Source organism: Sprattus sprattus (genome assembly GCF_963457725.1).
Source record: "Sprattus sprattus genome assembly, chromosome: 13".
Taxonomy (NCBI): domain Eukaryota; kingdom Metazoa; phylum Chordata; class Actinopteri; order Clupeiformes; family Clupeidae; genus Sprattus; species Sprattus sprattus.
The window spans coordinates 25,596,627-25,621,599 of NC_137911.1; the positions used below are offsets into that span (position 1 = coordinate 25,596,627).

Sequence of the window (24,973 nt, forward strand, 5' to 3'; positions counted from 1 at the left end):
GCAAGGAGCACTACCACGAGGAGCAGAAGCAGTATATGTGAGTGTGTGTGTGAGTGTGACTGAAGGTTCAGACATAGCATATGACCAGGCGAAAATCGGCAGGTGAAAATCCGCCTCAGTCAGAAAAATCAAGTTGGGCTGTCAGGTAGCGAGTTCAGTTGCAGTGCAGTGCCCGGCTGCCAGCAGCTAGACTGTATAAAAAGTCATGTAGAAACCGTTATTCACATAAAATATTTCCCAGTAACAGACTTCTGAGACTCCGCCATCTTGGTTTGATTTTTGTGATTACTCCCACCCCTCTGAAAAACGTAGGCTTCCAAATCACACACTCGCCGAACTGATTGGCTCTCGGGTGGTTCTCATTTGAATAAAGTTAAGGAATCGCCAACTTTGAATCGGAATTTCGTCTCCATTCAATCCCAATGAGAGCGAGACGAATTACGCCTGGTCATATGCCCTGTCTGAACCTGCTGTGTGTGTGTGTGGGGCACACCAGCGTGAGAGTCTGTGTGCATGTGTGCGAACGATCATGCGCAAGCACGTGTGTGTGAGTGTGAGAGAGACAATGTGGGAAGGATGTTTGCGTGTGTATTCTCTATGTGTGATTGTGTTGACATCACGTGATAACAGGATTCCGGCTCTCCCCTCCAGTGATAAGTTGAACTCCCTGCGGTGTGTGTGTGTGTGTGTGTGTGTGTGTGTGTGTGTGTGTGTGTGTGTGTGTGTGTGTGTGTGTGTGTGTGTGTGCGTGTGTGTGTGTGGACATGAAGTGATAACAGGATCCTGTCTCTCCCCTCCTCCAGTGATAAGTTGAACTCCCTGCGGCGCCAGAAGGAGAAACTGGAGGAGAAGATCATGGACCAGTACAAGTTTTATGACCCCGCCCCCAAAAAGTGAGATCCATGACACACTGTTTTACACTCTACAGTATAATCAAGAGGAGAAGCAATACATTCATTGGCAATGGAACAAACAAACAATCCTAATGTGTGTCTGTGTGTGTGTGTGTGTGTGTGTGTGTGTGTGTGTGTGTGTGTGTGTGTGTGCGTGTGTGCATCTTCAGACGGAACAATTGGGTGGGTGCCAAGGCCCTGGCCAAGCTCATTAAGCCCAAGAAGGAGAGCTCCTCTCGTGAACGGGACCGGGTCCGCAGCGCCCCCGACATCCCTCTGCCAGAGCCCCCTCCCCTGCTGCCCGACTGCCCCGACGGCTTCCCACCCCTGCCCCCGCCCCCGCTGCCCCCGCGCCAGTCACGCCTCAGCCTGGACTCGGCCGGCAGCCGCTCCCCGGAGGAGAACCACGTGCAGTCCCCTGCCCTCACGCCCACTCACGCCAGCAGAGGTATGCCCGTGGGTGTGTGTGACTGTGTGTGTGTGTGTGTGTGTGACTGTGTGTGTGTGTGTGTGTGTGTGTGTGTGTGTGTGTGTGTGTGTGTGACTGTGTGAAAGGTAGAGCGACATTTGCTGTGTGATCGTGTGATGATCATGTGTGTTCGTGTTCATCTATGAGGCACAGACAGATGCTGTGTGTGTGTGTGTGTGTGTGGGGGGGGGGGGGGGGGGGGGAAATTGAGAGACTGAAATGGACACTTGAGCCTTGCGATGCTGTATTGGGTGTTCTGTCCTTTGTAGGGATTCCAGCTGTCGCACATGTAGGCCCTTGATCCGACCACCAGGGGGCAGTATGTCAATACGCTGATTTCCCCCCATCTCCCCTTGATGATGGTTTCCCTCATTCATATTTTTCAGCCTGTGCTTTCTTAAAACTAATCGATACCGGGTATCTTGATCCTCCTCCTTTAAACGTACATCTTTCTCTACTCTAGAGTAATGATCTGTTGCATGCCTATAACCAATTCTCTCTCTTCAGGTTTTGAACAACTTTTTTTTTTGTAAGATTTTGTCTAACCTTTTTCTCTGATAGAACTCTTTCTTCTTTCTCATTTATCCCTTTCTCTCTCTCTCTCTCTCTCTCTCTCTCTCTCTCTCTCTCTCTCTCTCTCATTCTGCCCAAATTAACCCCTTCTGCTCCCCTCCGCTGGTGCCCTACTCTAGCACCCCCGCGGTTCGGCTTCCTCAGGAGCAAGAGTCAGGACAAAAGCCGGCCTCCCCGGACCCCCACCTCCTCCCAGCGCACTCTGTACAGACGCCTCCGCTTCTGGTCCTCCTCGGACCTCCTCCCGGGCTGCCAGTCTAGCGAGGCCCTCTCATCCATTGGACAGTTCTGACCCACATCATCATCATCTTCTTCGTCACCACCACCATCATCATCTTCACCACCACCACCACCACCAGTCATGTTCATATTCACCTCTGTCAATACAGACTCCCCCACTACTTAACTCCTGTAACACCTCTTATCTGCTTCAGTCCAGCCCCACTCTGCCAGTAGAGTCCATATAGTCTGTATTATAGACAGTGTGTGTGTGCTCTGCCAGCACAAGATGAAGTCCCACAGCAGTACATCTCACACGTTTGAGGAAAACCCTACAAATGCCTGGCACACAGCTGTAGAATGTCCCTAAAACCAACAATGCCACGCTTGCACACACACACACACAGGCACACACACACACAGGCACACACAGGCACACACAGGCACACAGGCACACAGGCACACAGACACACAGGCACACAGGCACACACAGACACACACAGGCACACACAGGCACACACAGACACACACAGACACACAGACACTCACACACACAGACAGAAGCAGACAGAAGCAGACAGACAGACAGATTCTAAATGTAACCTGACTGTTGTATAAAGCTCTGGCATATGTAGACCCCCCCAACCAACACACACACACACACACACACACACACACACACACACACACACACACACACACACACACACACACACACACACACACGTGCACGCACCTCCACACATGCGTGCAAGGTCCTTGGAAGGCCCTGTCTAAACTTTTGGGTTCTATAAGCCCCAGCAGGGGCCCTGTCCCTCCCCCTCGCCCCCCCCCCCCCCCAGGACTGGCCACAGACTAGAGTCTGCAGTAAGTAACTCAGCCAGCCCTAGTTCTCCCGCTTGCTTCCGTCTCACCCAAACAGGGCATGCGTTTGTCAGCCACTGCAGTGTGTGTGTGTGTGTGTGTGTGTGTGTGTGTGTGTGTGTGTGTGTGAGTGTGTGTGTGTGTGTGTGTGCTCCTCACAGCATTATGTGATGGATCTGTATGGATGGAGGTGTGTGTGTGTGTGTGTACATCAGAGCAGTAAGATGCCCCTGTGTGTCCGTGGGTCTTTATTTGTTCTTCACTGCTGCATGTTAAGGTGTGTGTGTGTTTGTGTGTGTGTGTTCCTCACCATTTTGCCTAGACCTGTGTGCGCCCCTCACATCAATGTGTTTACCTGTGTGTGAGCCGACAGAGGTGTGCTTTTGGCCGTGTGTGTGAATCCCAGGTGTCGAGTGCAGTGGAGTGTGTTTTGACAGGCGTAAGAAGCGGCGGCGTCTCGGGCTGCAGGCTCCTTGAAGCATTTCATCTCCTCAGTCAATAGAAATCTCATTCAGTCGCGCCGGGGAAGGACGCCCAGAGCCAGCTACTTAATCACAGTGCCATGCACTCAGACAGACACGTGTGAGAGAGAGTGTGTGTGTGTGTGTCTGTGTGTGTGTGTGTGTCTGTGTTTATAAAGTGCCTTTCTTCTGAGCAGTGCTGTTTTTGTTGCTTTTCCAGCCTGTTGCCTGTCTAGCTAGCAGCCTCGAAAGGATGCAGTCTCTAAAGGATGCTGCCTATACAGACAGTATGCGTGTAGTTCGGAGACTAATCCCTATATATATATACTCTCTTGCACATACATGCAATTGGGGTTTGCATTGTGGTGCTTATTAAATCATTAAAGGGTGTTTAAAAGCTACCGAGGAACTTAATAGGTTAGGTTATATGCAGCGAATTGACGGAATGTCTTTGAGCCATCATGGTTGGTCTAGAGCTACTCCCACTGAATCATTTCCCCATCTTCCACTCTCTCGATCTGTCATCCTCATCTTATTCTCCATATCAGTCATCCCCCCCTCATCTTTTTCTCCTCTCTCACTCTCTTATTCCTCTCCTTTCCCTCGCTCCTCCACCCCCCCACCCCCCCCACCCACACCTACCCACACAGACACACACTCCCACACACACACACACACCCACCCACACACCCACACCCACCGACCCACACCCACCGACCCACACACACCCACAGACACACAGACACACACAGACACACACAGACACACACAGACACACACAGACACACACAGACACACACAGACACACACAGACACACACAGACACACACAGACACACACACAGACACCCTGTAAGCTCTCCTGAGTCCTGTCTAATCAGACCAGAGTGCTTCCTGCATCCCCAGCCGTCTGGTCTTAAAAGGACAAACATGAAAGATGGAGGGACATTGATTTGTTTCTTAGCACCGCCACCTCCCCTCCCCTCCCCTCACCTCCCCTCTCCTCCCCTCCCCTCTCCATCCATCCCCTCTCTACACACTCCCCCACCCCCACCCCCAGTTTCCCCAGCAGTCTTAGCGGTAGCAGTTCTCCTCTCCGCACCACTGCCCAATACCATGCTTCAGTGGCAGACACGTCCAGGGCCAAGCGCCCATAAACTGGACCATTCCCCCTCCGGCCCTCGGGGGCTGGGGGCCGGGGCCACGACTCTGTCAACACAAGAGCTGGTGCTGTGAGACCAGAAAGAGCAGGCCTGTGTGTGTGTGTGTCTGTGTGTGTGTGTGTGTGTGTCCACTCAGCCAGTAACAGACCCATTTGCAGGACCGCTGGTAACTCCACCGACAGAGAGAGAAGGTGTTTGCTAAGGACCATGTCCGAGACCATAACATAAATATTGAGGGAAAGGAGCCAGTTTGGGAGAAAGCTTAGAGCTTATTTCTCCTGATCAATCAGGCTATTGTAAAAGGCGCACGTGACCATTAACCGCGCTTGAATAAGGTCATGCATTGTTGTCATTGTTAGCCATTTCTGGGGAATCTGTAATTAGCGATGGACCAGTGGAGCTGTTTTGTAGTACTCTATCTTCTGCACGTATTGTGAAGATGCTTCATACTGTTCTCAGCAGTAGACCTTTTATACTGAGAGGAATTGATATTGTTTCCAGTTGAATTGACTGAATCTAATCCTATCTGATCTGTCATGATCTGAGGGCTGCTTTTGTTGCCTCCCGTGCAAAGCTGTCTCTCTGATCGCTGTCTCTCTGAACGCTGTCTCTCTGAACGCTGTCTCTCTGAAAGCTGTCTCTCTGATCACTGTCTCTGAACGCTGTCTCTCTGATCACTGTCTCTGAACGCTGTCTCTCTAAACGCTGTCTCTCTGAACGCTGTCTCTCTGAAAGCTGTCTCTGAAAGCTGTCTCTCTGAACGCTGTCTCTCTGAACGCTGTCGCTCTGAAAGCTGTCTCTCTGATCACTGTCTCTGAAAGCTGTCTCTGAAAGCTGTCTCTCTGAACGCTGTCTCTCTGAAAGCTGTCTCTCTGAATGCGTTTGTTGTCTGTTGTGTTGCACTAACCCACACGTGTGGCCCCCCTCAGCTCTAACCCACTCTCTCCCCCCAACATCCGTACCCGCTGCCACGCCATGCCACCCTCCAGGCCCGCTGTCTCTGTGCCGCACCGCCCCGTGCCCGTGTAGACGAATGTGCCAGTTACCCTCGTTTTATAGCGAAGGGTTGTTGTCTGTCGCTGATTTTCTCTTTTTTCGTCGTCTTCTCCTCTAGCTTACAATGATGGCACCTTGTCGCGGGGCAGGGACCTGTACCGGACACCAGGGGGCAGTAATGAGAGCGTGAACGGCCATGAGGAGCTGCCAGTCAGGCGCCGGCAGGGCGGGGAGATGGGCGGAGGCCCCACCAGCTCCACCCCCATCAACCATGGCTCCACCCCCCTCAACCATGGCTCTGACCCCAGGCTGAGCAGAAGGCCAAGAGGTGAGGTCTCAGAGACAAACATGAGGGGCGAGGTCTCTACAGTCCATTAGACTAATGACTGCCTGTGGGACACACACACACACACACACACACACACACACACACACACACACACACACACACACACACACACACACACACACACACACACACACACACACACTTTAAGGGATTGCACACATGCACATAAATATGTCTTCTTGGCGATTGACACTTTGGCAACACACACTTTTTCAGATAATGATCACCTTAACACAAAACCATAAATGTCTTCAGTCTTCTAGTCCCTGCCCACACACACATGCCATGTCTTCCTGTCTTTTTACCAGACATGTGATATGCATCTTTTGAAGTCTAGACAGGGAGTCAATGCAGTGATATCTAACAACAAAATAAAACCTTGACTTCTCTTAATTTTGTATTGCAACGGGGTTCCATGTGAACAGCAGACATGTCTACGAACACACTACCGCCCACATGTGACCTCCAGGTCCAATCTCAGCTTTCCACTTCTTGGAAAATCTCATTTAACTTCGCTCGATGAAATAATCAGCGGCTTAGCCTAATTGAAGGTTTATTTACTCTTCCCAGAAACATGTCTCCCCTCCGCAAACACAGACCATTTCTGTAAACACTTCCAGGAAGAGAGCCATGGCTTCAGGCTTAAGCATGTTGCAGCAGGCTGTCGCCTCCGACAGTGGTGTTAGATCTGCCCAAAGACATGCGGTGCTTTCTGCTGGTCTGAGATCAGTGGTTTTATAAACATCTGAGTGTTGTCCCATCTCACCTTTGTGTGTGTGTGTGTGTGTGTGTGTGTGTGTGTGTGTGTGTGTGTCTCTGTGTGTGTGTGTGTGTGTGTGTGTGTGTGTGTGTGTGTGTGTGTGTGTGTGTGTGTGTGTGTGTGTGTGTGTGTGTGTGTGTGTGTGTGTGTGTGTGTGTGTGTGTGTGTGTGTGTGTGTGTGTGTGTGTGTGTGTGTGTGCAGGGTCTGTGTTAAGGAAGCTTCTGTCAGTGAGTAGATAGATTTGTTATGTGATTCAAGCACATGACACAACAGGAAGTCTTTATATCTTAGAGAAAATGGGGGAACGGTACGTCGGCGTGCTTGGGCAGCAGGGTGTGCTAGAACTGTGGACGTCACACTGTGACATGAAGATGTCCTCTGAATGGACTAACTTACATGCATGTCTGTTCAGCTTTGAGTAAAACAGTCCCTCGTCCCCATCTTACTCTCTCTCCATCACTTTGAGTAAAACAGTCCCTCTTCCCCATCTTACTCTCTCTTCATCACTTTGAGTAAAACAGTCCCTCTTCCCCATTTTACTCTCTCTCCATCTTACTCTCTCTCCATCACTTTGAGTAAAACAGTCCCTCGTCCCCATCTTACTCTCTCTTCATCACTTTGAGTAAAACAGTCCCTCTTCCCTGTCTTACTCTCTCTCCATCTTACTCTCTCCATCTTAGGCTCTCCAGCTTTGAGTAAAACAGTCCCTCTTCCCCATCTTACTCTCTTTCCATCAATTTTTTTGCTGTTTGCCCCCTAAATTCTTCCCCTACTCTATCTTCATTCTCTGTCTCTTCTCTTCTCTCTCCCTCAGGCTTCAACTCATACTCTGTCTCTTCTATTCTCTTCTCTCTCAGGCTTAAACTCTGACGACGACTTGCGCCTACTGTCCCCCGACGCCGCCTATGCTGGTGGTCTCCATGGTAACGCAGGTAAGGGACTCGATTGGATCGATGCCACTCCACGTCTGTTTTCCTCCCGAGAGCCCTCATCTCTGCTGTAGTCTGCTCAAAGCCTTACCTGTCTGCCTCTCTGCTTCTCCCCGTTACCTTACCTATCCCCCTCTCTCTCGCTCTCTCTGTCCTTTTATCCTGCGTTCTCTTCCTCCCTCTATCTCTGTCTCTCTCTCCACCCCTCCTTACAGGCTTTCGGCCCAGTTCCGCTGACTTCAGTCTCAACCATTCTGGCAGCAACTCTCCCATCACTCCCAGAGGTGTGTGTTTGTGTAGTGTGTGTCTGTGTGTGTGTGTGTGTGTGTGTGTGTGTGTGTGTGTGTGTGTCTCTCTCTTTGAGGTACACATATGCACACACAGACACACAAAGTGTGTCTCTGTATGTGTGAATTTCATGCACTGGCTTTCACTCTGTTCTTTCTATATAATATTCTCTTTTTCTTATCAGTACATATATGCTATACAAATTAATGTGATTTTATTACCGCCAATTAAGTATCTATCCATGAACCATGAACATGGTGTGCACTATAGCTACCTGTCTAGCAGAAGAACTATTCCACTCAGTCAGGAATCAAAGAAGCTCGCTGAAGTTCACTGCTTCATCACCCTAGGCAAACATCATCATCATTACAAAAACCCTTAGCAGAGACCTCAAAGTTTAGTTCCAAACTGAAGGCATCTAATCAGTTCTTGGAACTGAATCCATGACTTTGGCACTTCTACTGCCAAGCTTGACCACCTGAGTCGGAGAGTGATGCTGTAGGTTCTACCATCTCTGAGGAACCGCCCTCCCGGTCCTCTGTTCTCTCTATGTGTTTGTGGATTTACAGTCACAGTAACAGAACCGTCTTCAATAGTGGGTTAGAACTGGGAGAGAACTCTCACTCCTCAGGTTTGGTCCTGAGCCGTCGAGCCATTGAGCCATCTCCTTCCTTTTAGCCAGTTGTCCTTCACCATCATGTCTCTCCACTGGCGCCCCCTCCAGGTTCCCAGGAGCGTCTGCAGCCCCGCTCTGCCAGTCTGTCCAGCGATGATGCCATGGCTATGGGGCACGAGATTCCCGTGAGCATGTCCAGGAGCTCCACGCTGCCCTACGACCAACTCAGCCACCGCTCCGGCCCCCGCCCCGCCCGCCAGCGGCCCGGGTCCCCCGGCAGCGAGATGGTCACGCTGGAGGAGTTCCTGTACGAGAGCAACACACTGTCGCCCCCTACGGTAAGGGTGGGGAAGTGCAAGCGTGGGCAGATGTGGCAGGCCCGTCCCTTGTCTGTAGTTCTCATCTTTTTCCAGCCTGCCCTCCTTTCTCTCCTCCTTCTCTTTCCACTCCTCCGTCACCGACTTCCTCTGCAACCCCTCCTATCGGTCACCTCTTTTGCCCGCCCCCTCTCCCCTTCCACGTCAGCCTTCCTGTTCACACTATCCACTGTCTGTCCCCCCCACCCCACCCATTCCATTCCTTCATCCCACTCTCCCCCTCTTCTGTTCTCTTATCGCCGCTCCCTCTCTCAACGCCTCACCCCAACCTCCGTCTTCTTCACAAGTGTTTCCTCACCTCAACCCCCCCCCCCCCCCCCCCTGAACCAAGAACCTTGGCACTAGCCGTATGACTGATGGAGGTTAACAGAAGTGTCAAAACCATGAGTGTGTGTGTGTGTGTGTGTGTGTGTGAGAGAGATGGTGTGTGTGTGTGGTGTGTGTGAGAGAGATGTGTGTGTGTGTGTGTGTGGTGTGTGAGCGAGATGGTGTGTGTGTGTGTGTGTGTGTGTGTGTGTGTGTGTGTGTGTGTGTGTGTGTGTGAGAGAGATGGTGTGTGTATGTGTGTGGTGTGTGAGCGAGATGGTGTGTGTATGTGTGTGTGGTGTGTGAGCGAGATGGTGTATGATTTAGTGTTTCACACTCAGGGCAGAGGCATGTGCCTCCCATGACTCATAGCCCTCTGCATCAGTGTGTGAGGCTTTTTTTCTCTCTTTTTTCTCTTCCCTTTCTCTTCTCTTCTCTTCCCTTCTCTTCTCTCTCCTCCTCTCCAACACTAAGACAAAGTGACAGCGCAAGCATTGCAACAGACCATGTTATCACCATTTTCTTTCTGCTAAGTCATTTCCTCACCATTGCACCATTTGTGTAGAAAAACTCTTGCCTGACCAATCCTTTCCCCTAATTTATCGATTCCCTTTATTTCCCAAAAGTACTTATTACGTCTGGGAAAGGCCATTTTTGCTCAAAGAAAAATGAAATTAAGAAAACCCCAAAACAAACATCCTTCCTCTGTGGAGCTCTAGGCATCCGTAGGGGGAAAAGCACAGATCGATGGAGGTATTTATGAGGTTTTGATAAATGCGTTTGAGGCGAGGCGTTTGATAGGGCTTGCTGAGAGCCTGTAATTGAGGGGCTGTTGGGGTAATCTGGTTGGGAGTGTAATGGATGTGTTTACAGCTTTGGGCTCAGTAAACATACTGCTCTCCCTGTGATGAGTTTTCTAGTGGGGGAGGGTGGGGAGAGAACAGGGCAGTTAAGGACTCCCAGAGACGCCTTTTTTATTTTTTTATTGTTTTCTTACTTCTACTGATGAGCTCCTTCCTCCTTTTGTTGTTTGTGTTCGTCGTATCCTCTGACCTCAATACTCTTTCAGTGTGTCACGCACTCTCTCTTTAGGTCACCTTGTCTGCCATTCCTCTCCTGCTAGTGCAAACAGCTCACGAAGAACTCTTCATATATTGATTCATTATTTGATCTCTTTTTGTTACCTTTCCCCCACTCTTGTCCACAGCTTGTTAATGACCTTTCACGTTGACCTTTCACGTCTCTATGGTGATCTGCTCTCTACCTGCTGCAGACAAGAGCGTGACCTCTGCCTCAGTCTCATAATCTGCCCCCCATATTAGTCCAGGGTTCTCCTCTCTCTCTCTCTCTCTCTCTCTCTCTCTCTCTCTCTCTCTCTCTCTCTCTCTCTCTCTCCTTCTTGTGTCTGACCCTCCTCCCCTTCATCTGTTCCCCAGGTGCAGACAGGAAGTCGTGAGGACCTGATGAACGACTACTTCACTCGGGCCGCGCGGCCGCCAGCGCTGAGAGACGGTGCCAAGACGCCCACCAGCTACGTCACTCCCACCGTCAAGACCCCCGGTTCCTCCTCCTCCGTCGCCGCCCCACACAAGCCTGGCCAGAGCGTCAAGCCCAGCGTCCGCCAGCCAGCAGCTCCCGATGGCAGCCACTCTCAGACGCTGCCCAACCGCACCTCGGGGGCCTCGTCGGGCGCCCGCACCTTGCCCCGCGGTGGCGTTGGCACAGCTGGGAACGGGGGCACCGGCAGCAGCAGCCTGAGCCGGACCTTCAGCCTGGCGTCGGCCGACCTGCTCCGCTCCAACGGCCCGGACAGTTTCCGTGGTGACCATTCGTCGCAGTCGTTGTCGTCGACACCCAACCAATCAGAAGTGGTGCTGAGGAGAGGCGCTGGTGGTGGGGCGGCGCGAGAGCGCCCCCAGTCGGCCCGTCTGGCTGGATCGTCACCTCAGCTCGGGGACGCCGGACATCTTGACCCGCGGCGGCTGTCCGTGGCGCCCCCCCGGGCTGAGCTGAGCCTGCCCCCCCCACAGCACCACTCGTCCTCCCTCTCCCTGCAGCCTGAGCGGCACACAATGGGCGGGGGCGGGAGAACTGGCGGTGGTGGTGGTGGAGGAGGAGCAGGAGGAGGAGGAGGTGGAGGAGTTAGTGGAGGTACACCCAGAACCCCTGGCGGGCAGGCTGGCCGCTCCACTGCTCAGCGCCAGCACAACGCCAACCACCACCATCACCGGGGCGAGGTCGCCATGGTGACGCCGGTGCGGGCAGTCTCGGCCCTGCGATTGGAGGAGACGGAGGAGGAGATGGGGGAGGAGCGTCGCAACCGGGGGGAGGCACGGCAGGCTGAGTCACCTCTGCTCAAGAAGGGAGAGTTGGGAGGACCGTCAGGAGGAGGAGGAGAAGGTGGTGGAGGAGTAGTGAACGGCGTCACTGAGGAGAGGCCGAAGAGCACCCCTGCCTCTCCTGACCCCAGCGACGACCCTCAGACTGTGTGGTATGAGTACGGCTGTGTCTAAACCACAACATGGCCGAAACAACCCAACTCTGTAACATAACCACAAATCAGAAACATGAAGGTGTAGGACTCTTTTGATACACCTCAATGGCGAACATGTTCACAAAAAAGTGTGAATAAAAAATAAAAAACTGAGCAGGTATGAGCCCTTATCTTCATGCCACCTCCCCAGATCTCCATATGACTGACCCGTGTCCAGGTCACTTGACAGGACACAGAATCCCAGTCTGGCTTCAGCGCCACCGTTGAGCTACTATTATGCACAGCAGGACATTGACAGGCTCTGCAGAGACCCGCAAAGGCACTAGAAAACAAGGAATGTATTTTTTTTATTATTTTTTCTCTCCCCGTTCTCTTTCCTGAGCGCTGGTCACCATTGATTTCCGCTGCTCGCCTGTGGACAGCACGCTTGCCCAATCCAAGTTCTATTCTTGCGCGTCGAAAACAAAACAGCGAGGGTAAGGAGAGAAGGACCACTCCCTGGCCCTAAATGACTGTAATTACAGCCTCCATCTTTAGAGAGGCAAGGACAGTGCTAGTCCATCACTGGAAGAGATTACTGGAAATGGTCCCCCCCCTTCGGACTCTGTCTCTCTCTCTCTCTTTCTTTCTTTCTCTCTCTCTCTCTCCCCCTCCTTCTGGCTCTCTCGCTGTTTTTCCCCAAAATATTGTGTGGTGACCCCCGTAACAGTTACCACACACGCGAGAATAGGGATGGACTTAGATATTAAAGCACACTTAGGCAGAGGCCCCGAGAGGCCATGGTGGAGGAACAAGTTGATGTTGGGAGAGACAGAGGAAGGCAGATAACCCTCTCTGAGGTGAAGGTTTTAAGACTAAGACTGGTTCGGGAACCAAGGGGAGGACGGTTGACTGACTCAAATTAAGAACGACCAGTTTTGTGCACCCATGTAAATGTTTCCCACAATGCACCAGTGGGATCGTTCGCCGGTGAGAGCGAACGGGTGTTCTGCACACTGGACTCGCATGTAATTACATAAGAAATGTGTAGAATGGAAAATGGCAATAATAGCCTGATGTTAAGACTTGTGTGTGTTGATCATCATAGTGTTGACTTTAGAGGATTTTTGTTTGTGTTAACACTGCAATGCATTTCTGATAAAGCAGTAAGACTAGCTTTTATTTATTACTGTCTCACTTTGCCCAAAAACGATTTGAAGTGTGAGTGTGTGTTTCTTGTGTGAGAGTGTTTGTTGTTGTTGTTTTGTTTTGTTTTTTGTTTTGTTTTGTTTTGTTTAACCCCACTGTTATGTAGCTGTATAAGGCAGGAGTGCATTTGAACAGGTGAATTGTGGAGAGCACACCTTCACACGAGACTGGTATGTGGAGTGCATAACCAGCACAGTGCCCATGGACTCGCAGTGAGATCAGCCACAGACACACACACACACACACACACACATTCACTGCTATCTACTTGAGCACCCAGGTCTTTTAATGCCCGTTTTTAACTGATACCAGCCCTGACTATGAACTGCTACATTATTGATCGCATTACCTGAATGCAAGAATGGAGTTGGTCACTGGTGGCACATCACCCAATATTCCTCTTTGGTTCCCCAGCTTCATGGGAGGTGGTGGAGGGAGGGAGGCGGCTTGTCAGGGGAGACACATGTATGACCTCGCTAGTGAGCTAGTACATTGAAGTGTATGAGAATTGCTTAATGGTTTAGATTGCACCAAGGAGTGCATCACATCTTCTGGTGTACCTTCATCTCTCAGATGGTGTGTGTGTGTGTGTGTGTGTGTGTGTGTGTGTGTGTGTGTGTGTGTGTCTGTGTGTGTCTGTGTCTGTGTGTGAGTGAGTGAGAGAGAGCGAGTGTAAGGGAGTGAGCGATCGAGAGAGTGAATGTGCCTGAGTGCTGGCCACTTTTTCACCTGTGCAGAGCTACTGTATGGCTTGGAGCCGCCTACATGAGTTGCGTTTTTAAACACTACTGCAGACTCTCTCCCCTACACTTCCGTGTGCCTGTGTTCATGCCCTTTAAACACGTTCTAAATGAAAACGTCTTTTTAAGTAATGAAAGTGATTTTGTTTTCTGTCGGTGTTATGTAGAAAAAAAAAAGAAAGCTGATGTCCAAAAAAGTTCAACACTTTGTAATAAAGATTTTTTTAAATTGACTCTCATATTTGTGTTTTGTAAGTGGCTCTAGAAAATAACTTGTGGCGCGTCCACGTGCAATATTCGGGTTTACCGAACACGCACGTGCAGACGGTGAAAGAAGGAAGAGGTGGGCTGCGCAACTGAGGTCATCAGTGCGCAACTCTGAATGCAAGGCGGATCTATTGGAAGTATAAGGTTTCTGTAGAAAGTATTTTCCCCATCAGTTCGCCCGTTCCAATTGCTCGAATGATCGGTGGCCGTGCTGCGTTAGGACCTCAACAGTAGCGTGGGATACTCTTCAGTGCGCTTTAGTTCTCCACTTTGCAGGCAGCAGTGGTGCGATTGTGCTGGGTTTCAAATCACCAAGACTGGCTTAAACGACGGGGGATAAAAAAAAGATAACGTAAGTTCTTTCCGTTTGGGTCAATGGGGTGTTTGTATTTCTGTCGCTCTGCTTGTGAATATGTAGGCACATTTGAATGCCACCACTGTAATCTAGGTTGCATTTTCTCGTGTCATCATGAATGTCATGTCTCGTCAGTTTTCATACTCGTTTTATCAGAATTCCGTATATGCATCTACTCGCTTAATGCACCTGTAGGATGCTATGGTCCTTAACTCGCGTTCTGGTTGTTGCTTTAAATGATCACGACGTCTTAATATGTGGCAACTAATAGGTTACGGCAGGTTTTGTTGCAACAACAAAGCTGTCTGTTAGTATCCATCACATAGCCTACGAGATCGTTTGGCAATGAATTATTTAGAAGTTAATTATAAACGGCTCCTGCCAAAGTAACCCCGAGCCTCGGGTGCGTGCGTCCATCATATAGTGTTCGACCTGTGTCAATACTGCTAAGAGGGGTCTGATGTTCATTCGTTGTTTCCTCGCCTTTCCATGACCCTGACGTGGAAACCAAATCATCTGTGGAATGTCTGAATGTCATTTTATAAGTTCTATTGTTACCAGGTTTTCTGCCTTTTCATATTTCCGTATTTTTACCTTTTCCCGTATTAAATCTAATGTCATCAATGCTTTCCATGAATCGTTTGTGAGATCCATTTTATCTTGAGTCTATATACATTCATAGATTCCCACCTGAGTTTATGGCAAGTTCCATTAGACATTGGGTAATAGTGATGTTGGCCTATTTGTCTTCCTCTGCAAGGCGGCCTGTGGTATCTTAATGATGGCTTTCCCACCATGGTATGCCCTGAAGGAACCGCATTAGTGTGCCCATGTCACTTATTGCTTTCGCGCCAGTGGTCGCGAGCTTGGTCTTCTAACAAAGTGAATTTGGCTCACCGCCCTTTATTATGAACTAACCAAGACAAGCTGAGTTAATTAGGTGTTGACTGATGGGTTGAAATATTGCCAAGCTGATCCCACTACATTATGTATGACTAATTATTCAGACCGTAGCATATAATGAAGACTTCACTTTGATAGGAAAAATGCAGATCGACCTCCAGATCATGCTTTCTTGATCTACCATAGCCAAGAGTATCATCTTTACTAAGCCACAGACACCATAGCATGACTTATTATATTGGCTTTAAGGTAATACTGTGTGTATAGCAGTCACAAGGTGTACAACGATTAAAAAAATAATGCGACTCGAGTAGGAAAATATCTGTTTTGATACAGGGGGATGGTGTTGCTGAAAACTATCTCGCCTGCGGAGATTGAAACAAATATTGATGATGGCTTTCTTGCTTTGTTGATGCTGTTGGAGAGGAGAATCATTAGTTGCCATTAGTCATAAGTGCAACTTTAAGGGTGGGCAAATTGAGGAGATATTTCACTGAATATTGCTCTCAGCCGCTACTCGATATTACATTTATGGCCAAACCAGAGAGGTTGTTTGTCATTGGCACTCTCATATCACGATTTCTCATCTCCTGCTGTGTTGATTAGGCTATGTTGGTCCTGCGGGAGTCTATGGCCTTTCGTAGAAAACCCCAGACACTATTATAGCCATCCATCATCCATCGCTTATTTTATCACCAGCAGGTGTTTCAGACTGGACGCTGGCCGTTTGGGCGACGTTTCATATGATTAAAATAGCCTCGGTTGTTGACAGATGTTTATGTGACGAGCTTTGTGACTGGTTAAAGCGCGACCGAGGATGTGGATTATGATTTTTATCTTGACGGCCAAGATGTTCTTGCTCAGATGCAGGCTATGTGAGGGCTTTTGTAACGCCCGCTAAAAACAAAAACACAGAAGTTTCCATGACATGGGATGACACGATAGATTTGCACTTATAAACGTGAAATCCACTCTGTGGATTTTCTTTTCAGAAAAAAAGGAAATGTTTCGAATAACCTCATTACCTTTTTTCGCATTACCTCATCAACATAGTTGTCATCCAGACTTGATGGTCTTTAATATAAGACCAAGCCGTCACAGGAACAGTTCCACAAATTCCGCAGGAACTGATTCATATCGGTTGTGGCCATGCGGAGGTTTCCAGGTGAAGAAGTGATTTAAGGGAGGACGAGACTAAGAAGCATGTGTGGGCGTGTGCTGAACAGCCTGTGTGAGTGCATACTTTATACTCCTCCAGGCACTTTGATTAAATGGTGCTGCTCAGATGAACCAGCCTGTCTCTGTGCTGTCTCATAGTACTAATGATGAATCATGGCACATTTCCCAGAGATCCATGCAGGCTGCAAGGTCGCCCCCCCCCCCCCCCCCCACCCCCCCCTCTAATCATCTAGTCATGCCTTAGCCGGCCACTCCAGTGAACTAAAGACATCACTCAGATACACAGTGATCACTCAACAACTCAAATCTGCCACATAACTCTGGTGGAATGTAGTAAATTGCAGCTTTAGCTACAGGCACTTTCAAGAGCTGATCATGAAATCTAAGTTCATGACTGGGCCAAGTTTAAAGTATGGGCAAGGCATTGCATTTATGGTCAACTCGTACCTCAACAGGGGTAAAAACACGTGGAGCATACCCAGAACGATCATGAGATTGAGATGTCCAGAATAAGATGTTTCCTTTTATTGTGTCATATTGTTCAGCTCTTGTTCATGTTTGGTTTTTGTTATGGTGGAAATTATCACTGAGTGGGAAAATACATCTTGTGAACTACCTTCACACCTTATCCATATCCTCGACCACAGAAGTGTCATTAAATGACTACAGTCCATCAGTAGAAACTAAAGCCCCCACAATTAGTATTGTGCAAACACTCACTACCAGACTAAAAGAGACATGAAAAACGGCAGAAGTCGTGTCCTATATATGGCTGAGTCTGGTTCAACCGACATTACTCTCAGTTCCCGTCTGGTGACAGACAAGGTCAGTCAGGGACAGACACTGGACAACATTGCCCCCACCCCCGTTCCCAGTTTACATACACTCTCTGTCCTTTCCTCGTTCTCCCCTGCTGAAACGAGTCATAATGCGCTCAGGAGGGTTTCAGTAATTGGTGCCCACTGAGTAAACACAGAGAAAGCAGAGGTCGGAGATGGGGATGGGGATGGGGATGTCATGCTTGTAGAGTCAGGGGATTGTGATGGTTTTGCATTTTCTTCCCCTTTTTTGTATTCCTGTTTCTTGTAACCTTTCAGTGCCCTCTGTTTCTTAGTTCCTTTCAGTGCCCTCTGTTTCTTAGTTCCTTTCAGTGCCCTCTGTTTCTAAGTACCTTTCAGTGCTCTCTGTTCTGCGAAAGAATGTTATTCACACATCATTGTATTCTTCCATGTTTGTAGGAACCTATAAAGGGGTAATTACGTGAAGAATATTAAATGTTATTGGTCACGTTACCCTGCAGTATCTTTATTTTTTAACGTACTTCACACTTAGTGCTCTGTGCTTATAACTGAACAGAGGCACACTAAGTTGTTTCTGGTCAGGGTGTGTGAGCTGACGGCTATGTATTTTTAACTGTGTAAAGAGAGTTTAGAGACTAAATTGAACTCGCTAAATTGCCCTGAGCTGACCTGACCCACAACGTTTACAAAAGTATTTGATTAAGCAATCCAATATGAAATTACTTTAAATTGTATCTTCTCTTATTTATAGACCACCATGGGATGGCTGCTGTGACCAATCCCTCGACAAATGATTCCGTTCCCGGCACCCTGGTTTTCTGAGCGGTGTCCACGGCCATGAGGTTGCCATGTCCACTAACGATTCAGAGCCCATCAACCCAGAGCTCATCAACTGCACCATCGATCATGAGATCCACCAGTACCTCTTCGCCGGAGCGTACATTCTCATCCTGTTTGTGGGCCTCCCCGCCAACCTCTTCTCCCTCTACCACGCCTGGCTGCAGCTCAGGGCGCGGAACGAGCTGGGGGTCTACCTGCTGAACCTCACCGTCTCCGACCTGCTCTACCTGGCCTCGCTGCCCATGTGGCTGCAGTACATCTTCCTGGGGGACGACTGGCGCCACCATGAGTGGCTGTGCCAGCTGTGTGGCGTCCTGCTCTACGAGAACATCTACATCTCCATCGGTTTCCTCTGCTGCATCTCCATCGACCGCTACCTGGCCGTGGTTTACCCTTTCCGCTTCACCGCCTTCCGCACCATGAAGGCAGCCACTCTGGTCAGCGCCTTCATCTGGCTCAAGGAGCTGGCGGTGGGGACCATCTTCTTCAGCCACAGGGTGCTAAGCGTGGACAGAATGAACCAGAGGGTGTGCTTCGAGCACTACCCGATGAAGCCCTGGGAATACCCGGTGAACTATTACCGCTTCTACGTGGGCTTTCTTTTCCCGCTCTTCATCTTGTCCGTGTCGTATTTCCGCGTCCTGCGCGCGGTGAACAAGAGCGCCGGCACGCAGACGGCGCAGAAGACGCGCATCAAGCACCTGGTGACCAGCACCATCCTCATCTTCCTGGTGTGCTTCTCGCCGTACCACGTGTTCCTCCTGGCGCGGACCATGCTGGAGAGGAGCTGCGGCTTCATAGAGAAGGTCTTCAACTACTACCACTTCTCGCTCCTGCTCACCAGCTTCAACTGCGTGGCCGACCCGGCGCTGTACTGCTTTGTGAGCGAGAGCGCCCAGCGCGGCATCCAGGAGGCACAGCAGGTGTGTGCCAAGGCCGCGTGCTGTCGCAGACGCCCCAAAGACAAGGGCATGGCCATCACTGGTCGCCTGGCGGCCACTGCCACACAATCCAATGAGGTGGCTACTGCCAGTGACAGCAGAACTGGTGCTGCCATGGTCACGTTGTTACAGCCAATGAAAACCAGTCAGGATGTATAAGGAGACAAACATGTTCAGCTCATCCCCAGTGGGATGGCCCAGGAAATGTTTTTTGTGTCTGTTACAGATTATGTATGTATTTGTTTAACACATATAAAACTTGACTTTGTCCATGTTAAAGCTATGTTAAAGATCTATTTGAAACTGAACTTAATGTGTGTGTCTTTGCACTCTGAGGGATCTTAGGGGGGCATAGCCACCACCTAACCTGTTTCAGCGTAGTCTCGCGGGGGTCAGTCTTTGGCGCGGTGACATGAAAGCACACAGTTTGGAGACAACTCCTTTCAATTTTAGCATTGAATTGAAGAGCAGGACAGTGTCCTTGAACCTGCCTTCATCTTGATGACTGTATCACTCAGGGAAGCGCGAAGCACTCTAGAATCTTTGGTTTAGATGTTTCAAAAGGACAATACACACTACTGCTCTCAACTCCATTTAGCTCAAATTCACCCATGCTTGTCTCCTAGCGTACATTGTGATATCCATTTGTCTCCGTGAGACTAGGCCCAACATGCTATCTAAGTGTCCTGTGATCCGATGACTGGCAGTATTTCAGTGTCCATTCTGTCCTCTTACTGTTTTGGAACATTACTAAGTCCCCAGGCTCCATAAGAAACTGACATTTTTTAGGGGTTGTGGAGAGCACAACCCTAGAGATGTGCTTCCAGTAATTTTGAAGAATCCCTCTCTGAAAATTGCCTGCTTTGAAAGGGGGGAGACTGGGGTGAAGGGGAACAAATTCCAATAAATAAGCTAGGTTTGGCGTGAAGGGTTGTAGATCAGGTTCAGACTCAGAGATCCCCAGATGGGTATTGTAACCTTGAAGACTTCCCGTTGCAATTTACTTAGCCTGGGAAAATCTGGGGGGAAAAATAAAAGGGGAGATGGGAGAGTCAGGAATTTCCTGGAAGTTTTCGGAAGGCCATGTTCAAAAGGAGTACCGTGAAGTGTTCGTAAAGCAGGAGGAGGAATTTGGAGGAAGACGAGATGGGAATGTGAAGAATGTTACCTGTATCCCCATGGGTAAAAACACCAACTGTCCACTGACTGGATGACTGTCAAGCTAGATACTAGCATGTAGGTGTTAGCATGCGTCATCAGAGGAGTTCACATGGAGTTATGACTCACAAGATGCTGTGCTTCCCCTTGAAGTCCTCTGAACGTTGTAAGGTCATCTCAAGGAAATAAAGTATGCAGACGTACAAGTCTTTATGGAGGGAAGTGAGCTTATTAAAAAAGTGGCGCTGTGTGGTTGCAGGAGTAAAGGCAGTGATGCATCTCACACAGTATGTTTCAAGGCCCCAGAGAGGAGACATGAAAGCAGATTGCATCACACCAGTATGCTAGAGTGAGAGGATCTGAGAAAGCGTTGCTTGATCTGCGTCTTTCACACCAACTTTGATACCCAGGTTTCACTGTCCAATGAATATGTAAATCGTGTGGATTAATGAGTAAATATACTCATGAAAATACAAGGAAAGGGTTAACTTTTACTAATTTCTGAAATGGAAGTTCATTTTCTGCACCTTTGAGCACACATCCATGCAATTTTACTTATTCGGTATCCCTCGTGTCAGGGTGGGACAACATGCCGGTTTCTGCTAATCAGACCAATATCTATGCTGAACTTTAATGACAAGGTTGAACAGTAGTGACTCAACCAGGTGCTTCTGGTGTTTGGCTAAGGATGCAGTATACTATTAACTAAACATGTTAATGTTTCACTGCGACATTTCCTGTAGTTGGATGTGTTGACTGAGATGGCGTTCACACACGTCTCATGCTGAAACTGATGATGCATCACTGACCTCACACCCCAGTTTCAAAATAGTCCCAGAAAAAGCAGTAGGGAGAACTAGAATGCGTTTCGTGAACGAACTGCGAGAGTGTGCTTGCTCTGTTGAAATGAGTATGCACAAATGAGTATGCATGAGTGAGTAAACATGAGTGAGTATGCACGAGTGAGTATGCATGAGTGAGTAAGCATGAGTGAGTATGCACGAGTGAGTAAACATGAGTGAGTATGCATGAGTGAGTATGCATGAGTGAGTAAACATGAGTGAGTACGCATGAGTGAGTAAACATGAGTGAGTAAACATGAGTGAGTATGCATGAGTAAGTATGCACGAGTGAGTATGCATGAGTGAGTATGCACGAGTGAGTAAACATGAGTGAGTATGCATGAGTGAGTAGAGCCCTGGTATGAAAGGTGTCTCTTAATATTCCTAGTTATACAGTTGAATGGAGAGGGACAGAGAGAGAAGAGGAACCGTGTGCAGGTGTCAGTGAGAGTTGTCAGTGAATCACAGGTGCAAGCCAGTTTAATGAGCCTATTATGATGTCATAATGCCTCAAAGTTCTGCCATGCAAGTCTATGGAGAAAAAAGGTGATGGAAAAAGAGGAATAAAAAAGGAGTGGCAAGGAGTACCGCCACGAAAAGTCATAGCAGCTTGCACCGGATCGGGCCGGACGTTTTGGTGTTTGAACGGCGTCTCTATCTCAATCGGGCGAGGAGTAGTTAGCTGCAAGAAAAACTACTAGAATAAAAAAAGTAGTAAAAAACGAAGAACAATAGTGTGCTTCCCTTCGGGCAAGCACACTAATAAATCAGTAGTATTCTTACATTCTTACAAAATTAATGCTTTCTTCTGGTGCTCCTCCACAGGGAGTAACCCGCAATGATGCATGTTTTGTCCTCCCCTGACACTTGCATAAACAAGACTCGTATCACACATCGGAAAATGGAGGCCAGCTAACTAACATGAGACTCAAAGCCTTGTCTGAAGTGTCTGTGGAAAAGATATTACACTGATCTCTACCATTTGTCCCTTAATTTTTTTTTCCTTGGGTCACGTCTTACCCTATGTTGAGGTCATACACACTCATTCTGAGTGCAGCTCTGATGTGTGTGTGTGTGTGTACAGCTGGCCATACAAGGTGTGGCTTTTTAAGAATGACGTGTATAATATATATGAGTACAACTGCTTTTCATCATCACGACTGAATTACAGCATCAGCCTGATTATTGAGTAGCATATATAATATAGCTTTATAACCTATTATAACATTATTATTATTAACATTCTTTTAACATTATATAACTTATTATTGTCTATAACATTTTATTGTATAACTTACTGATGGTAACCTAACCACCTGCACCACTAGTGTAACCCTACAGTGGTCCTAAGCACCTAGTAGTCACAGAAACTTGGCCCATATCCTGGGGAGGGGTTATGCAGTTCTGATGTGTGTTCTTTATAACTTGTCTATTACATTTTATTTCATAACTTACTGATGGTAACCTAACCACCTATACCCGTCTTGTAACACGACAGTGTTCAGCCCACATCCTGGGTAGGGGGATGTGGGCTTTTTACTCAGAAGTGCAACCCTCCTTCCTGTTTTCATGGTTGAGACCACGAGTATGGAAAGTGTTTATTTTATCGACTAAACGCCATATCCATGCTGTCTGTATGGAAGCCCCAAATGTTTTCAGGTGTAGAAGCAGGCTAATGAAAAGAAGACGATTTATTTTACTTGAAACTAAAAGAGCTCTCCACGGACCTGTGTGATGTTTAGTTTGGTCGACCTCTGAGGGGGCCGAGGGAGGCTTCATTAGAGGAGGTCAAGAGCGTAGCAACCCATTTCTATGAAAGAAAAACAGCCGGATGTGCTGAGCGTGTGATGTAACTTTGTTCTGATATTGCATTTGATAAGAGATGTAATGGGACATTAATGTGTCTTCAAGTGTCAAGTTCAAATTTGAAATGGTGTGCTTTGGTGACCTGACGAGAGACATTTAAAATACAAACAGGGGGACAAAGAAAAAGCAAACTTCATGGATTATAAGCGATGATATTGTGTTTATTCAAAACTACTTTTCTCACATGCAAAGATACAATCTCTTACGGCTCAAGAGTTTGTCTGTGTGTGTGTGTGTGTGTGTGTTGGTTAGTCTTCGAGATTTGGGACAGCACAGAAACGTGTCACCTGCACACTTGGATGTGAAATGAAATGCTTCAAAAACAGAGTGTGTGCTGACAGGTACAGCAAACCACGTCCATCCCTGCCTTTCTCAATCCCCCTTCCCTTCCTGTCAGACTGTGTTTATATTACTGGTTTTATTCGTCAGTGGAACATAAATGTTTATCACTGATTAAATCTGCCTAAAAACTAAACTGGCAACTACGGTCTGACCTGACCTGGCAGTGGTGAGTGTGAAAAAATGATTAGATGAGACAGCTCAGACACTGAGAGCAAAAGAATAATAACATAATAATAACCCTTGGCACACGTTTTTTTATTTTCTTGTATGAAATTAAAATCTTCAACACCTGGCTCTAAAATGTAGTGCATCCCCTTGGGCTCGGAGTAGGTGTATTAGACATATTTTGAAAGGTGAGGTATGTATGATAGAAAGATTGAAACTAACTGAATACCTTTCCCTTTCCAAGAATGTAGGAGAAGCTGTGGTGGTCGTGGGGGGCCATAAAACACGCCAAAGGCCCCCTATAGTAGCAGTGTTTTGGTTTGTCCGTTCTGGACTGCTGCAAAAACACGGTGGCACAACATGGTAGACTCTGTGGAGAAGACCCGTTTCCAAGGGGATAATCGAGCATTCTAAATGCATACCAGTCATGGGAGAGCCTCTCCGCACGAGACGCCCACCTAGCATTAGCCTTCCATTGACCTTCATTCATGAGAAGCCCACCTAGCATTAGCCTTCCATTGACCTTCATTCATGAGAAGCCCACCTAGCATTAGCCTTCCATTGGCCTTCATTCATGAGAAGCCCACCTAGCATTAGCCTTCAACTGACCTCCATTAATTAAAAAATATATATATTATTATTATTATAATTTTTTTTACATCAACTAAGTTTACTTTTGAGGCATTCTGTGGATGACCACTGTTATTTTCTCCAGAAACACAACACTGAATGACCGGCTCCATGACCTTGTGACTCACTTTATGGCTGTGTTACACATGTTTTTCTCCAACTTTGCGAGTTAGAGTAGGGGGTAGGGGGGGAGAAAAACATGTCAAAGTCAGAAAGTGATTCATAAGAATAAGAGTGCCTTGTTTCTCATGGTGTGTTTTCTGTTGTTTTACTGGGCCTTATGCTGCACAGTAGACAGGAACAACAACAGGAAGTAGTCTCTAATCCAGTTTCACTCCTCTCCATTCAAACCCTGTGCAGCGACTTCATCCCTTCTATTTACTATCCTTTTACTATACCCTGCTCTCTATGTAGGTAAGGTGGGCTCATCCCTTCTTTTTACTATCCTTTTACTATACCCTGCTCCCTATGCAGGTAAGGTGGGCTCATCCCTTCTTTTTACTATCCTTTTACTATACCCTGCTCTCTATGTAGGTAAGGTGGGCTCATCCCTTCTTTTTACTATCCTTTTACTATACCCTGCTCCCTATGCAGGTAAGGTGGGCTCATCCCTTCTTTTTACTATCCTTTTACTATACCCTGCTCCCTATGCAGGTAAGGTGGGCTCATCCCTTCTTTTTACTATCCTTTTACTATACCCTGCTCCCTATGCAGGTAAGCTGGGCTCATCCCTTCTTTTGACTATCCTTTTACTATAACCTGCTCCCCATGCAGGTAAGGTGGGCTCATCCCTTATTTTTACTATCCTTTTACTATACCCTGCTCCCTATGCAGGTAAGGTCATTCTAAGCTAATGAAAACACATTAATTCGTAGTTACAGGTGAATATACACTGATGAAAACATAATTGTGAATATTATATTCCCTTTCTGCTAATAGATCACCCTTAATCCTTCATACTGCACCTTGAAAGCTGTAATGTATTGTTCAAAAACAACAA

The 24,973-nt window shown here is 48.0% G+C and overlaps 2 protein-coding genes across 2 annotated transcripts in view; both read left to right on the forward strand.

Annotated features, from left to right (window-relative positions):
• The window catches only part of ccdc88c (coiled-coil domain containing 88C), a gene marked incomplete at its 5' end in the record, with an annotated part of 64,019 nt that extends 51,489 nt beyond the window's left edge, over positions 1–12,530 (forward strand). Inside the window, 9 exon segments of the mRNA XM_080850254.1 lie at positions 1–37; positions 804–893; positions 1,064–1,341; positions 5,756–5,965; positions 7,605–7,679; positions 7,892–7,960; positions 8,689–8,918; positions 10,700–11,360; positions 11,391–12,530. The exon segment at positions 1–37 is cut by the window's left edge and continues 109 nt beyond it. Of these exon segments, the coding sequence (XP_080706380.1) occupies positions 1–37; positions 804–893; positions 1,064–1,341; positions 5,756–5,965; positions 7,605–7,679; positions 7,892–7,960; positions 8,689–8,918; positions 10,700–11,360; positions 11,391–11,776 (2,036 nt within the window). The 3' untranslated portion in view covers positions 11,777–12,530.
• Positions 12,531–18,037: 5,507 nt separating this feature from the next.
• On the forward strand, positions 18,038–19,129 carry gpr68 (G protein-coupled receptor 68; the record flags this gene model as incomplete). Its single annotated transcript, XM_080850255.1, has 1 exon — positions 18,038–19,129. One exon carries the CDS (start codon positions 18,038–18,040, stop codon positions 19,127–19,129), a length of 1,092 nt encoding a protein of 363 aa, XP_080706381.1.
• Positions 19,130–24,973: the final 5,844 nt, after the last annotated feature.